Source organism: Gobius niger (genome assembly GCF_951799975.1).
Source record: "Gobius niger genome assembly, chromosome: 6".
In the NCBI taxonomy this organism is placed as follows: Eukaryota; Metazoa; Chordata; class Actinopteri; order Gobiiformes; family Gobiidae; genus Gobius; species Gobius niger.
In genome coordinates this window covers 17,406,842-17,423,528 of record NC_136857.1, presented here as the reverse complement: position 1 = coordinate 17,423,528, position 16,687 = coordinate 17,406,842, and the positions used below count along the sequence as shown (strand labels likewise).

The 16,687-nt window shown below is 40.2% G+C and overlaps 1 protein-coding gene across 2 annotated transcripts in view; it reads right to left on the bottom strand.

Annotated features, from left to right (window-relative positions):
* LOC306963959 (prickle-like protein 2) overlaps window positions 1-16,687 on the bottom strand; it is a 45,913-nt gene that overhangs the window by 5,318 nt on the left and 23,908 nt on the right. Inside the window, exons 2-4 of one of the 2 annotated variants that reach the window (XM_079557762.1) lie at window positions 4,342-4,526; window positions 876-989; window positions 71-208 (exon numbers count right to left, since the gene is read on the bottom strand). In XM_079557762.1, coding sequence (XP_079413888.1) covers window positions 71-208; window positions 876-989; window positions 4,342-4,473 — 384 coding nt within the window. In that variant the 5' untranslated portion in view covers window positions 4,474-4,526. Of the gene's footprint in view, window positions 1-70; window positions 209-875; window positions 990-4,341; window positions 4,527-16,687 lie in introns of those variants that run through there. The other variant, XM_079557763.1, reaches the window with a different exon arrangement.

Below are 16,687 nucleotides of genomic sequence, written 5' to 3'. Positions count from 1 at the left end.
AATTTTAATGAATGCTGAAGATAAATGTTCAAAATATTGATATAAAATGTGCCTTCTCTCCTTGTTGTACCTTATCACAGATGGCCCCGTTGATAGTGAGGGGAAAGGGCCGAGTATTGCCTCTGCCTAAGTTATCCTTCTTCCGTTGGTTACTGAAAATCTTTAGTTCACGCTTCTCTTCCTCGTCTAATCCATTACAATAGCGCACCTACAACACAAAAGCATAAGCAAATACAGTCAGTCAGAGCATGGAAATCCATCATTGTACCTTTTCACAATGGAATATTAAAAACCCTGATTTAAATTAATGTTTATATTGTTGATTAGGCTGCACAATATATTGCAAAATTATTATTATTGCAATATGCATTTGCATTTATGTATTTGCAAAATCGCTTCCATCTGAGAGTTTAGCTTTAGACTTGATTTTCCCATAACACTTCATTGTACCTACACCTTATTTAGCCTTAAAAAATTATGAATTAACACTTAATTCATCAGGAGCAATTCATTAGTTAAGTGTGACTAACACTTAATAATTACTTAACTACTACAGTTAATGCCTAACTCAAGTTCTTCACATACTTCAGTTATTCGTTGTTAGTTATTAAGTGTTAGTCACACTTCATCAAATGCATTTTTCATGATGAAGTGTTAACTCTTCATGTATTAAAGGCTAAATAAGGTGTAGTTATTATAAAGTGTTATGGCTTGTCCTCATTTTTTTTTTTTTTTCACAATAAGTGAATATTGAATATCTCAGTTTTTTTCTCATATTGTAGCACTATTACATTGCTGACCAGAAACAAGAACGATATCTTAGTTCAATGCTCTAAGTGCGGTTTACTGTAGTAGGCCATGCATGCGGTGCTCACCTCGTTGTCATGCGGAGGCAGCTGGTGGAGCAGTTGTTTGATGCGGTATTTCTCTCCGGGGCTGTTGATATAGGGGACCTTTTCCTCTGGCAGAGAGTTATAATACTGATGCACCTGCAACATAAAGAAAACAAAAACACTGTCGTATTGAAGTTTGTAATGCTAAATGACTACATATAAATATAATGTTATGTCACAGTAATTAGGTTACAAAGGAGCAAGACAAACCCAAGGTGTAAGTCAATGTACAAAAAATATATTGTATAAATGGTGTGACGACCAAAAAATAATTCCAGTTCGGAGGAAAATGTCCTTTCATTTGGGACACACAAGCTCTAATATCTCACAATGATACAGATATGAAACTATAATAATTTGCTCATCTGAAAAACCTTTCTCAGCCATGGCTCAGAAAGAGGAATACGTACAAAACAAATAACACAGTTTATTTGTGGCTGTGGATTTGTGGCTGTCCTGGACAGCAGTGTGAGTGCGTCAGGTGGCACAATGATGCAACCAACTCAACCTCGAACAAGAAGTGACTTTTGCATTTTTTATCACATTCTTCTCAGACTCCGGTTAAAGAAAATTGCACTTTCCTCAGCAATATGGTAATTCCTATTCAGACTGCAGTGGAGCGTAATGCCCATGGCTGAATCAACTCTAATATTTCCCTGTGAATGCGGTAAATAGAAGAGGCTTGATTGCCATTAAAGATGAAGCACTTATCAGGAGCAAGTGCAGGCTTGTCATTAGTGCCTGATTTCACCTCATTTTGCAGCACTGACACGAGTGAAAGTTTGATTGTGAGAATTTTCCACGTGTTTTTGCTCTACTCTTCATAACATGGAGTCTCTGAGTCTACGATAGATCTAAGAGTGGAGCAAATGACCAAAATAAGTTGCTGGCATTAAACCTTAGCCTTTGTGGAGTTTTACATTGCACATAATAATAGGGCTTGATGATATATATATATATATATATATATATATATATATATATATGTTTTTTTTCTCTGTCTTTTCTTTTTAACAGCATATAAAGATCGCTTAATATTAATAATGTTATGATTTATAGACAAGATAGACCTAAATAAACTTCAGCTTAAACAAAATAAGAATACTTTCCACTCCAGAATCATAGAAAACACACACACACACAAAATGAAACTTTACTCGTTTAAGATCCAAACTAGTTGTTACTGCCTCAGAATTGGCTGTGGACCTGAGGATTTAAAAATCCCCATGATGATGATAATAGTAATCTACCATAGCTGAGATTGCTGTTTCAATTCCATTTTGATTACTTGCACAGCTCTAAATCTGTGCAGGCAATTTAACATCTGACCCAAGTCATCAAACCAGCCATTTCTACAATACAGCAGAATTGTCATATAACCCTTGACCCCAGTCGCTGAATATTTTTTTTTTCTGTGGTTGTTGATGACACCATTGAACATTGATCCACACATCAACAGAATCAACAGGCGATATAGAAAATAGATACATTTTATTAGTTCTGACATTCATCCTCAAAGCCAGGCGGTCCCAAACTACTCCCAAAGTAGACCGTATACTACATTTTAATGAGACAAACTCTAAGTGTTACTTTGAAGTCTGTTAAAGACAACAAGCAGTGGCGCTTCTCCCCCTTCTGTTGAATAAGAGCGACTGCAGCCTCCTGTCAAGATGGCTGACTGGAGAAAATCACTGTTATCAGCTTGGCCTGTCATCTGCTCAGAGCCCGGGAGCCTGCTGCTGTAGAGCTGCACATGCTAAATAAAGACTCCAGGGTTTACACAGCAACCTGCTCTTTCAATAACAAAAAAAAAACAACAACACAAGACAAATTCAAAATGTGTGTAAAACGAGCTGCACTGATGATGTTTGAGTGTGAGGAAAGCCTCAAAGAAGGCATTCAAAACAAGTCAAATCGAACTAAAATGCTCTCACTAAAAATGCTTTTTGTTTCCTCAAGTCATTCACACTCAAACAACAGTGTATGCAGGCACTAGAGAAAAAGCAGCTGGAGTTTCCAAAGCTCAGGTAAAAATGAATGCTGATGTGCATGTTTTATTCAAAATGTGTATGTGTTTAGTTTCTCTATTTGTGAAACAGTATTGAGCTCCTGAAGGCTCACTAGTGTTAACATTGACAACACTGAAAAATGTCCTTACAATTATTCTACCACAAAAGGGCTGACAGCAGTAATTTGTATGTCACCCCTGCCCTTTCCTCTTGCACTCCCACAAAAGCCACAAGAAAAACACCATGAAGGAGCTTTTTCTTTTCTTTTTTTAAAGCACGGAGCCAAATCGCTCTTTAGTTTGCAAAGATCTGCCATTAGGGTAAAAAATAAAATACCCACCCATAATTCATTGTCCAAATAATTTCATTTGTCTGACTGCTATGGTTCCATTTGACACAGTCTGGCTATCTGGGATAAAAATAAACGTTATCAAAAGCAATTGGTTCACACTGCTCAGCTGTTTGGGATGTGTCTAATTAGAATCTAGCTTAATAATGAACATTTGCATTTTAACTGAAAGTTCTTTGTTTTGCAGATGTTGCTGGAATCACAATATGATACGTATCGTGATTCCAGTGTATCGGAATCATTCAGCATGCAAAAAGCCTTTAGTAGTTAGAGTGTGATACGTTCTGAATAAAGACTATGGTTGCAGATACTATATTGAGCACAGCCCTAGATGTTTGCAAGTCTTTTCTGCAAAAGTACCATCACAGAATAAACATCTGTAATTGAGTCAAACTGGCCACACTGGGCTCCGTGTGTGCAATGTTGCAACTGTCCAGACTCTAGACAAGAGGTAACAGCCAGATCTATAATAAATCTCTAAGTAGGTGATAAGTTGATGCTGTTGCTGTGAGAAAGTGACCGTGATATTGTGGTTGACTGATTAGCCAAATTCTCATTGAGAGTATTATCAAAAAAGTTCATTGAATATAAGTTAAAACAATTACAGAGGTGATTTCGGAGCCCTCATAAAACTGTTATTGTCAGGACATGCCTGAAATATCCACACAGTCTCTGTGGACAAAATCCATAACCAATTAAAGTATTTAGGCAACTTTATACCAATTAGTAACAATGCTGACTTTTATGAGCAAAATGTAATCGATATATTGTCAGAGGTGATTTTTGTGTTTAAATGTAGGAGTTTCAGGGTATGATTTAGTAGGACATGGTCAAAGCCAGGACATGAGCTCATAGGAGAATATGTGGGACTAAATTGAAGCTACACCATCTTTGCTTGTATGGCCTTCCTGTGACAACTATTTATATTCTGTGACTAAAAGAGACAATGTAGCTGAGGATCGTTCCAAGAACGCAATGCCAATCTCTTTGACATAAAGCATTTCTAACCATTCTTCTGCTTCGAATTAGCAACATTTGGAAAAGCTGCTGTGATCCAGAGCTTTACAAAACAATATTGATTGATTGTTACCTGCTCAGGACTGAGTCCCGGAGGCACCCAGACGTATTCTTCCAGAGCACAGCCGGAGTCGTCGTCAGATGTAGAGTTCCTCTGGAAGTCATACATGATTTTGGTGATGGTCTTCTCCATCTCTAACGACATGGTGGTCACAACATGCTCCTCCACACCAACAGAAGAAAGGGCCACAGGTCTCCCTGGAGAACAGAAGAAATACTGCTCTACTTTGACATATACAGACATACAGGTCTTTTTGCAGCAAATTGTTTCAATCTAAGCTATTCACTCACTAATTTAGAAACAAATCATATAAGTGGTTTTCTGAACTGATGTCCCATAGATGGCAAAGTGAAGACTTCCTCTTATGTCTTCTCCTCTTTTTGGATGAGGCCAGAACAGCTGTGCTCATGAATAATTAATAAAGGTGGGTATTGAGCCAAATGTTTCCAATGAAATGCAAGTCAAGTGGAGTATTTATAGCATTTATCTCAGGAGTGGAGTTGTACTGATGGATGTATAAGGCAATTAGAAGTTACTGTATGCAATCTTGTGGCTTTGAAATCAAGTGATCTCTCCTGTTGTATACTGTATTAAAGGTGATATTATTCTTTCATTATTGTGTAGTAATCCCAGAAAATGTGTGGCTAGTAACGTAAAATAAACACTGTTCTATATTTTAGACATAAAAGACATAAAATAAATCTAATAGGAAATTTAGTTCATAGATTAAATAAAGAAATAATACATAATAATCCCATGTGTTAACAGCCCATAGATTTCATTATTTTTTTCCTCACATTTTCACTGATGACAACTTTGGCAGTTTCCAGCAAGTGATATATAAACCACAGCTCTCCAGTCTGGACCAGATCCTGATGCGAGTCCTGTTTATCTGTGTGAGATGGGAGCAGATGATCGCTTTGTGAGCAGAGATAGTTGGATGTAACCCTGAGCCTCTGGGCAGGCCTCAGGCGCCCCTTCATTATAAGGTATAGACCGAGACACAACCGGCATTTGGTAGCACTATCATAGACTCACTGGGAATTTCAAACAACCAAAACATGGCAAACTACAGCACATACTAAACACCTTATGTAAGATGCACTTTTTATCTTGAAATGTATAGCCAGGCGATTCCAATATATGGAGGAAAAATGATTAGCTACCGACACAAAAATGGTCTTTTTGACGGTGTTCTTGTAAATATGTATAAATAATATGATTGTTGGTGTTAGTTGGGGGCTGATTTATTACCAGGAAATGTCATTTAATCTTTCTTATTTCAAGACACAACCACAGATATTGTCCACAAGGAATGCGATGCCACTACTGAGCTTGCTCTGTAGTAAAAATATTGCTCTGTTGTCTATGAAATGCTTTAAGTGGTTGTGGATAAAACAGCAGGTTTTGATGAGTAAGAGCCGCACCTTGGGATTGTGTGAATACCGGCCAATGTTGTTGTTCTTTTGCAAATGTGGTGTTTATTCACACCAAACTAAACAGAGGAACAAAGGGACATAAAAACTGACACTACAAGGCAAATAGTCAGTACAAAAGCGCTAATAAAACACAATGAACAATATCGATGAAAACTGTTCAAACATTTGACATGGATTTTTACACCAATGCCCTTCCTCGCCCTCTGTCTGATGGGAAAATGGCATAACAGTTAATCGTGAGCTTGTGAGAACTTGAAGCTCTTTGGTGATTGTGGGACCTTTTGATGTGACGTTGTAAGTGTTGAGGCTGCATTACTCAGAACACACTGAGCTGTGTTCTTCCCAGCAACAGTCGCCTCTGACTGTAGCTGTGAACTTATGCTCTCCGATCATAAAACATGGATATGCATTAGGACGACAGCAGGGGATAATGCTAAGTCTTTATGAGTTTCATCAGTTCAGAAGGAGACAGGCTCGACATGGGAGCAGGGGCATATCCAGTCTTTTTCACTGGGGTGGATCAAAGGTGGTTTTCATTTTTCATAATAACGGCAAGAGGACCTGCTAAAATCTAAGCGCAAAATTTGAATTGAGAAAATACCACTTAATTTTGCAAGCAGCTTGGCACATTTTTGCTTATTCATGGCAATGAGTGTAATAAAGTATTGAACAAAACATTTTTCAGGCCGGGTACTAGGGAGCACTCCAGTTAATTCAAATTGGTCATTTCAGTAAGCCTAATTTTGGTAATGAAGCAGATAGAGGAATAAAAAAGATCTGAAGTCAAGTCTGAAGTTCTTCTGGAAGCTTGACAACTCCTTTGAAGAAAGGAATAGGACTTGATTCTAGCCTAAAGGAGAAATGCTTAGAAAGGATTGTGTCAAATTCATTCATATGAAACTGGTGACTTTACAACCCATGGTTACTGCATGCAAAGCAGGCAATCATGTCTATGCAGGTTACACAGATTGTGAGCTATTTTTACCACCAGTCAATACAGCTTCATCTATTTCAGGAAGTAATCAGCGCAAAGCTTGACCAGTGACTGATTGTTTGCCATAAAAATACTCCCTCTCGGGCCAAAAAACACGGCCCATTATCGCGGCACATGCCTTTACTTTTTGACCTCTGGACCGTGCTAAGATTGGAATTAGCTCCATTGACTCTAAAGATTCTGTGAAGACTGTAATTTGTCTCTATAGAGACCAAAGACAGGATATAATGAGCCAGACCCTATCTCAGTCCTGGATTTCATGACTTCAAGTTGGATTTGATTGCAATAGAGATAAGAATATGATGACAATCTGATTGGATTTCCGCGAAGCATCTGAAGTTATACAGAAAAACCATGACATTTTTTTTCCTTTTAGCACTATAAAATAACACTTAATAGTTACATTTTAATTGATTGCAGAATATTTTTAGCTCGACTTTTAAAATGATATCACCATATTGAAAATGATCAAGATATTTTAATTAAAGGACAATTATTCGCTTTGTTGACAAAAGAAACAGTCTTCTACTGCTATGTAGTGTGGCATAATCAGTTTTATGCATTTTAATCCAATAAAACTTAATGTATTTTAAAATAACTAATGAACAGCAGATGGCGCCAGCGCGTAAAAAGTATAAAAGCCCACCCTGGTTCACACGCACTTCCTCCGTCTTCCTCCCTGGCGTCCTCCGGCCTGGTTGGGCTGGCCCAGAGGCTGTGCGCAATGTTCTACGGGTGCAGGTAGCTATGGTTCGTTCGTCCTCTTTTCAGTATTGGTTTGGCCGCTAACGCAGGTTGTATTTTAGCGTCGCGGGTGGCTGTTGGTTTAAGGCGCACCACTCCATGGCGTCCGCATGGCTCTCCCGACGTGTTTGGTCCGGGGTCTGCTGGGGCCCTCGCGTAACCGGGAGGCTATCGAAGCACCGCACCGGCCGGGTGGAGTTCGATGTGGGCGTGCGACGGTAGGCTTGCCTTGCCTCGTGGTTAGCCTTTTGTAGGAGAACTGTTCCGCAGCTAACTTTCTTTGTATTTACGTTTAGGTGGACCCAATGCTGCTGTCTTGCTTTGCCTTGTTCTTGTCGTCCTGTTGTGGTTTGTTTGTACTACTGAAAGCTACTGTGACCAAACGAAAATACTGTGAACCGACAGACTTAAAGTGAAACTGTTCAACTGAATGTAACATTGTGACATGTCTAGTGTGAACGAAAAGTATGAAGCGAACAAGAATGATAAAGTACAACATAGAAAAATAAACTAAACTGTGAAAAAGGAACATGCTGCCTCTGTCCTTATGGGTCGAACCTGTGTGCCTTAACGCACATTTTTTCCAGTTCTACTGGATGGCGTTGTCTGGCAATTTCATTTAAACATACCTATACCACTCGTCATGCCACATTTGGCGATCGTTGGCAGGACCATTCGGTTTCAGAGGCTACAATGTTCCTTTCAGTAAGATCTATTGGTAACAAAATCAACAGCTACAGGACCGCTTTGTAGAGATTTGTTTGTGTTTGCTGCTAAAAACATGTTTTCACCAGCCCTATTTGCTCATTATATTGTGTACTTTTGCATGTTTGTTTTTGCAATATTTTCTTGTGTTTATTTGCTGTGCATCTATTTTGAATGGCAATATAGGACTACTGGTACTGAAGCATTGTTCTGTGTAGTTGCACTGAAAATTTCGATAAAAGCTACTATAGTGCTGTGTATTTTGTTTTGTTTGGCAATGCGGTTCATTTTGTGAGAACCCTGTTAATTTGAGAAAGTAATTCTGTGGCAGTAACGTGTACTTTTATTTGTGCAGAAGCAAGACAGCAGCTATAGCAACATGGGACGCTAGTGGGGACAGACACAGCATCTTGGCCTCGTGTTACGTTGTACCTGGCATCTCTGGGGCTCATACCCCTTGTAGCGGTGGGTAGGCGTGAGATGAGTGTGCCTCTACTACCGATAGCCCCAAGGGCAGCCGTTACTGATACGTGGGAAGCCGTGTACAGCCCGTGTGGAGGCCAAGTTTTTAAAAAGTTCCCTTTCCCTCAGCTCGTGGCCGTCAAGGCCCCTCACAACGTCGACCGGTGGGTCAGGTGGGGTAGAGTGGGTGGTGTTTTATTGTTGCGACGTCCGGTGACCTGTTGCCGTGGCCCGCGTTATGTTCGGACACTGGTCCCATGGTGTCCTTGGTTTTAAATTCGGGAAGCGTAAGCCTCATAGCCCTTTCCGTTGCCTGAATGTTTGTGTAGTGCTACAGTAAGAATGTTCATCGTCGGGACGCCGATGCAGTTTGGGGGGGTAGATGTGGCATAATCAGTTTTATGCATTTTAATCCAATAAAACTTAATGTATTTTAAAATAACTAATGAACAGCAGATGGCGCCAGCGCGTAAAAAGTATAAAAGCCCACCCTGGTTCACACGCACTTCCTCCGTCTTCCTCCCTGGCGTCCTCCGGCCTGGTTGGGCTGGCCCAGAGGCTGTGCGCAATGTTCTACGGGTGCAGGTAGCTATGGTTCGTTCGTCCTCTTTTCAGTATTGGTTTGGCCGCTAACGCAGGTTGTATTTTAGCGTCGCGGGTGGCTGTTGGTTTAAGGCGCACCACTCCATGGCGTCCGCATGGCTCTCCCGACGTGTTTGGTCCGGGGTCTGCTGGGGCCCTCGCGTAACCGGGAGGCTATCGAAGCACCGCACCGGCCGGGTGGAGTTCGATGTGGGCGTGCGACGGTAGGCTTGCCTTGCCTCGTGGTTAGCCTTTTGTAGGAGAACTGTTCCGCAGCTAACTTTCTTTGTATTTACGTTTAGGTGGACCCAATGCTGCTGTCTTGCTTTGCCTTGTTCTTGTCGTCCTGTTGTGGTTTGTTTGTACTACTGAAAGCTACTGTGACCAAACGAAAATACTGTGAACCGACAGACTTAAAGTGAAACTGTTCAACTGAATGTAACATTGTGACATGTCTAGTGTGAACGAAAAGTATGAAGCGAACAAGAATGATAAAGTACAACATAGAAAAATAAACTAAACTGTGAAAAAGGAACATGCTGCCTCTGTCCTTATGGGTCGAACCTGTGTGCCTTAACGCACATTTTTTCCAGTTCTACTGGATGGCGTTGTCTGGCAATTTCATTTAAACATACCTATACCACTCGTCATGCCACAGTAGCATAAATCATAAACATCAAAATATTATTATGATTATTTAATCAGGACAGTGCATGTTAATGAAAATACATGAGACACATGAGCACCGACTGTAGGCATCCATTGCCCCAGATCTGAGCTCACAAACACAACACACAAAGTGTCTTCCTGGCCAAGGACACAACAACAGCATGAAGTGGGAAAAGCTGGTACCAACATGCCAAACCTCTGCCACTGAACGACAGTTGCTCTTACTAAAGCCTAAACAATCAAAGTTTACATAATAAACTCAAAGTGTAGATATAATTCCACCATGAATCCTACTCAACCAACCAAAGTCGATTGATTGATTAGTTCAAAGAGCTTCCTTCGAAAACTATACGAGCAAGTTCTCCTTATGAGCGGAGGGAATGTAAAGTCATGTTGGTGTCTATAACTGCTCTAAATGATAGAAACATGAGTTCTTACTCTGAGTCAGATGATGATGTGAGGAGAGGCAGGTAACGCATGCAAAGTGCACCTCAGCACTAGCAGCAGACTCAGGTCAACTGAAAACTCTGCAAGTTACCGTGGCAACCGCTAAGTGTGCGCAGGCGAGAACAGCACCTTGACGTACCCATATAATACGTGAGGCATGCTACTTTGTGCGAGGTTTAAAAGTACACTCTTGTTTTACGGCGCACCAGATCATTTTTTTTGCTTTCTAGATTAATGCAGTGACTTTTAGCGTGAATACATCATAATGTGAAAAATTAAGATTACGACACAGAGCCCCTCCCCAATCTTTGTAACTAATTGTGGGTTGTGATAGCTGCTTTACTCATTTATGTATAGTAATTACCTACAACCACTGCAAACTGGTGAAATATTTAGATGTCGATCAAGGGAAAAGCCATCTTCTTCATTTTCTTACAATAACGTTAGCTCATATAATGGAGAATAATACTCGCTGTAGGCATTTCATGTTTTACAGATCATAAATCATCACTGACGCTGGGTTGGCTTTGCGCACAAGATGCTTCTCTCCTCTCAGGATCCAATTAACGGCATCTTAATTTAAACAGAAATTAGCAGGGATTAATCAAGAGAGCCGGGGGAGAGCAGAGAGATCTTTCCCTACAAATCGCTTCGCTTTCCAGAACAAAGCCCATAGAAACTCACAATAGCTCTAGTGATTCAAGGCGGGAAGGGGGAAGATTGGGGTGTCTTTATCTCGAGACAGAGAGAGAATAAAACAATAAAAATGTGGCGCTGTGGATGTAGCGATTTCTCTCTGTTTCACGTGTCATGCTGCACCCACTTTCCTCCACCTCCCTTCGGCCTCGTGTGACAGGCGCTGAGTGGGTGTGCATGAGAGAGGAGAGAGAGGCGCACAGGAGTGAAGGAACAGGCTCTTATTTATGTAAAAGCTGACATAAGAGAGCACGGAGAGGCCGGAACCATCGTTTTACCTCATCAAATGGGACGGCAGATAGATGTGTATGGCATAGACAGTCCCATAGTTCTGTTGCAACAAACTTTCAAATTCTGTTCTTTTTGGAAAATCCATTTGTGGTTAAATTTGTGTACACTAAATAGATTTGTGTACACTAAATAACCTGCCATTTGCACTGTTACATTCACGTCTGCTCTCTATTGTGTATATTATGTATATATAAAACCATAACAAACAAAAACGTATTTATGTATATTTAGAGTGGGCTTATTTGACTATATAGTGTTTATTTTTTATCCTATCCTTATTCTTGCAATTTATTTTGAATGTTCCTTCATGGACTACAGCAATAAAATCCAATCTGATATTCTAGATTTGACCTATTTTGAAGTCATGATTCAGTTTCCAGTTTCCTGTGTATGTTTTAATCATCCATCCATCCATCCATCCATCCATCCATTTTCTTCTGCTTTATCCGGGGCCGGGTCGCGGGGGCAGCAGTCTCAGCAAAGATGCCCAAACTTCCCGATCCACGCACACCTCCTCCAGCTGTTCTGGGGGGACCCCGAGGCGACACCAGGCCAGCTCGGAGACATAGTCCCACCACCGTGTCCTGGGTCTTCCACGAGGCCTTGTCCCAGGCCTTGTTTTAATCATGTCCGGGAAAATTAACATTTGAGAGAAGTCTTAAAGCAGAACTAAGTAACTCGTGCCCCTAGAGGCCATAAGCGCCACTGCAGGTGTCGTAGCATGTTGCGTTTTATTATTATTTTACTCAGTAAATGTCCGTGAGAGTAAATACTACGCTGACAGAAAAGACAAAGGGAGAGAGGGATATTGTACATCCAATTACAAAATGGAGATAGATTTTGTCACTCAAACTTGGCTGTAAATACTGTTAAAGTTGCGTTAGCCCGCAGTTAGCTTTGCCCGTTAGCCTGTTAGCTTCTTCTTCATGATTCTATTAGTGTGTATCGCGCCTCCGGGTCAGAGCAGGGAAAGTTGCAAGCATGGTTTTCTGGCCAGAGACACCAGGGGGAGATGAAAGACCCCCCCAATCATCCCATAACACTTGTATTTCCCCCAGAGGGACTACGGAAAGGATTTACTAAGGTAAACAAGTTACTTATTTCTTCTTTAAATAGGTATTAAAAACTAATACAAGAAAAATACAGATTCCGTGTTCTGTTTGCTGAACATCTGTCCCTTTCATCCTGTGCTTCCAAAAAAAAAATTGTAGCATTTTGGTGGAGGTCCAATCTACATGGTTAGCAGATTTTATAGTAATTCATACCCCATAATGACCTCGAAATGACAGGATCTTTTGTTTGTAACGGATCTTATATTTGTCATTAGTCCCTTCAAATTACAATTTGATTGTGATTCATAGAACAACCTCTTATGGAGTGGCAGTGTTATAATAGGCCTATAGTCTGACAATCTCCTGCATGTTTTTTATATGCTTATATTTTTATATTGTTCTAAATTAATCAATTATAATTATAATCATTTATAATTTAAAAGTTTTCTATTCACGGTACATAAGATACATTTATTGTTTGCACTTCCTGACTATATTTGCACTCCCTACGTGTTCTAAAGTGATCAAGGAAATCCGATCTTATCCCTTATCCTTTGCTGTTGTTTCTTTCTCTTTAAAAATAATTATTTAAGTGAAGGAAATCAATACTTCTGCTACAGACTGTTGCATCAAACCTATGCTGAAACAACGTGCAAATGACACAGCAGAATCGTAATGACGATTAGTGCGCACGACTGGCTCCTGTTTCAGCTGATTCAAAGAGACAACAGTCGTCAGTGTCTCTGTTGTTGACTGATCTCATGTCGTTTGATTATTCCACTGTGCACAAACAGTGAGGGGAGTTTCGTTAATGCTATTTCGTCTGATTTGGACTCAGCTGTGATAATGGGCAAATCTCAGCGTTAGCCAGTGCAGTGAAATAGTCACAGTGGCGACGGTATAGCACGGCAGACTCAGGAAATAATTTTAGAATAATAGAAGCACAAAAAAGTAATTAACCTCTTAACCCCCGCCTTAACGAAATGCATTTTCTCCAGTTCAGCTTAACTCAAATCTAAAAGCTTCTTGACGGGAGCTCACAGCCCTTTAATTGTTTGTAAACATTCCGGGCTTAGCTGGAGGCGGGAAGCTAGATTCTTATCTATTTCCATTGTAGCTGTTGTCATAGTAACGATAAACAAATGTCTAACTGTTGTTGGAAATATCAGATAAACCTTATTTTATTGTCTCAAATGTCATTCCTCTTGCACCTAAAGCCACAACAGGACCACCTTTTTTGGTTGTAGCTTTACTTATAATTGTTAATTTATTTAATTTTAATTTATTTTTATCTCTCTTGATCACTTCCTGCCTCCATCTGATGACACTGATGATGTAAGCAGCGAAAGGGTCTATAGACCAGTGCAACGTCTCATTTGAAAGCTAAGACCTACAAAACTCATCTTACTGGATCTTTTTCCTTGCGTTGTTACCGTGTTGTCTCAGGAATTTCTTTTCAACGCTTTTCTTTACTCTTTTGTTGCTCTTTTGTTGCATATCGGTCGCTTTTTTGTCACTTTCTCATTGCTTTTTTGTTTTGTTTGTTTGTTGCGTTTTTGTCACTACGTTGTCTAATTTTTGTCACTCTTTTATGGCGTTTTTACAGAGCTTTTACATGCCACACTTCCTCCATCACAAAGTCGCTTAAGCAATTAATGTTGGTCACTTGTACATAGAGGCTTGGGCACCTTCCCATTTTTTGTTTTCATTTTTTTGTTACCAGTACTTAAACAATGCAGTAATTATACTTCATTCAGCACCTGTTGCATTCATTCAAAAGTATAAAAGAGAATAATAATGCCAAGAGTAAAAAAGTATGTCTTTGAGCTGCTATGTTAAAGGAATAGGCCATCGTTTTTACATACTGAGATATGTTCTTACCTTAGCTTTGACGAGTTCTTTAGGACCTGTCTGATCTTCACCCGTGCCTTCAGTCACGTAAACACAGCGCAGACGGCGTTAGCATTTAGCCTCTCCCCCTCTCCACTATAGCTCCAAAACAGGTCAAGTAAGAAGCTACCAAGCTCTTCCACGTTTTCCCTATTTAAATATGGTTACGTGAAGTGTTCCACTACAAAGTATAGTTACACAAAATTAAACAATGTGGATTTTCTAAGCGGATAAAAGGGGGAACTATTTTGTAAGGCGTAATAATACCAGGAGTAATTTGGCATCCGCACAGTAAAGTTAAGATTACTGCGCAGTAAAGTGAAGATTACTGCGCAGATTTCGAACTACTCCTGGTATTATTACGCCTTACAATATAGTTCCCCCTTTTATCCGCTTAGAAAATCCACATTGTTTAATTTTGTGTAACTATACTTTGTAGTGGAACACTTCACGTAGCCATATTTAAATAGAGAAAACGTGGAAGAGCTTGGTAGCTTCTATCTTGACCTGTTTTGGAGCTATAGAGGAGAGGGGGAGAGGCTAAATGCTAACGCCGTCTGCGCTGTGTTTACGTGATAGAAGGCACGGGTGAAGACCAGACAGGTCCTAAAGAACTCGTCAAAGCTAAGGTTCGAACATATCTCAGTATGTAAAAACGGTGGCCTATTCCTTTAAAGTTTCAAGACCCACCAGGCATCTAAACTTGGCACCACACCCGTATCTTTTAACAGTACCCAGTCCTATACTATAGGGCATTGCTGCTAATGATGCTTTCCTTAGTCATGTGTATATACTGTGCCGTCCCTCCTTTTGGTAAACATCAAATAATCCCCCAGGTGATCGAGATGAAGTGCGCCAAACAAATAAACGATGAAACTTTTGGGGTCAGATTTGGAATAAAATTGAAATGTAAATACAAGGGAGGCAGCTGCAAAACAAGAGGGAGAGACGAGCACAGAGTGAAGGCGGGGCTGCAGAGAGAGAAAGAGAGAGAGAGATAATATGTGAAGTTATCTGCAGGGACTGGTTTGTTTATGCATACAGCTGAGGCATTATTCGCTAACACACACTGATGACTGTGTGTGCGAAGAAGGCCACGTAATACAGAACCAAATGCACTGGTGTAATTAGTGGATTGGATTGCCATAATCATCAGGGCAAACAAATACAACCGTTTGTAGGAGGAGAGCACGCACAAAAGTATTAGCAAGCAAAAAGAATAAGCCTCTCTGGGATGACAATCTGGCATTAATTTGAGAGATAACGGTCTAAAGGGGAGAAATACAACAAAAAAGTTGTCCCAAAATATTCAAATGTTGGAAATTAGACATCAGTTTAGTCTTATTTAGCTCAGGCTTCCGTTCCTATGATCGATATGACGATAGAACAACAGATGGGCGAGGTGCAGTATCATCCCTGCCCCTACTGTTTTCCTGATGCTAACGGCTCAGCGGGAGCAAGTCCGATTGACATTCAGGACTAAGAAGGTTCAATAACACTCCCAGACATCGAGACCGACATCTTCACGTGCAGAAGTCAAGATGGAGAGAGGACACAGCCAAAAGGACACTTGTAAATTCTTTTTGGCTGTCCCTTTTTAAGCTGCTTTCAAAGATCTTGTTGGTATCAGTTTTAGTAGCCTCTATTGCGTGGGTTAATTCTGGTGGAGGCAGGATCATTGTACAATAATAAACAGTGCAGTATATCCTGAAGTTGTCCTTTATGCTTCTTCTCATACGTACTCATTAAGCTCTGGTTTAACTCCGCTCTGGTCCTTTTTTAGCACTGGTTATTCATTAAAATCGCAAAGACTCCACAGCAACTCAATGAAGGGGTGGAAACCTCTGGGTATCTCACAATTCGATACAATACACGTCTCACGGTAACGACAACCTTGCGATATGCCTTATTGTGATGATTGATACAGTATATTGCACAAAATAACCTATAGGACTTTTTATATGACTTTATGCACCCTACTCCATACTACAAACTGCTAAATAAATGAATTAATAAATTATCCCTGATTCACTCGCTGAAAATGGCACATTGATCGTCTGGTGTTAGTGTTATCAATTCATTTGCATTTAAAGTGATGAGTCAACATTTAAAGGGTCTGTAAGTTTAAATGTTTCACTAATTTCAAAAGATTGCATATAATTTACCACCTGGGACAGCAACCTGATGTAATGTAAGTAATATTAAATGATCATGTTTTTACAAAGTCCCTCCCTTTGCAGATCTCAGCAAGTAATCAGCATCCCCAGTGCCATAACCGCGACCAATGAGACGAGCTTCTCAGGGAACCGGCCTGTCGTGTCCAACCAGGAGGGATTATGGATTTGATCATATACTTGTGAAATTTTGTTTACACTCTCCTCATTTTG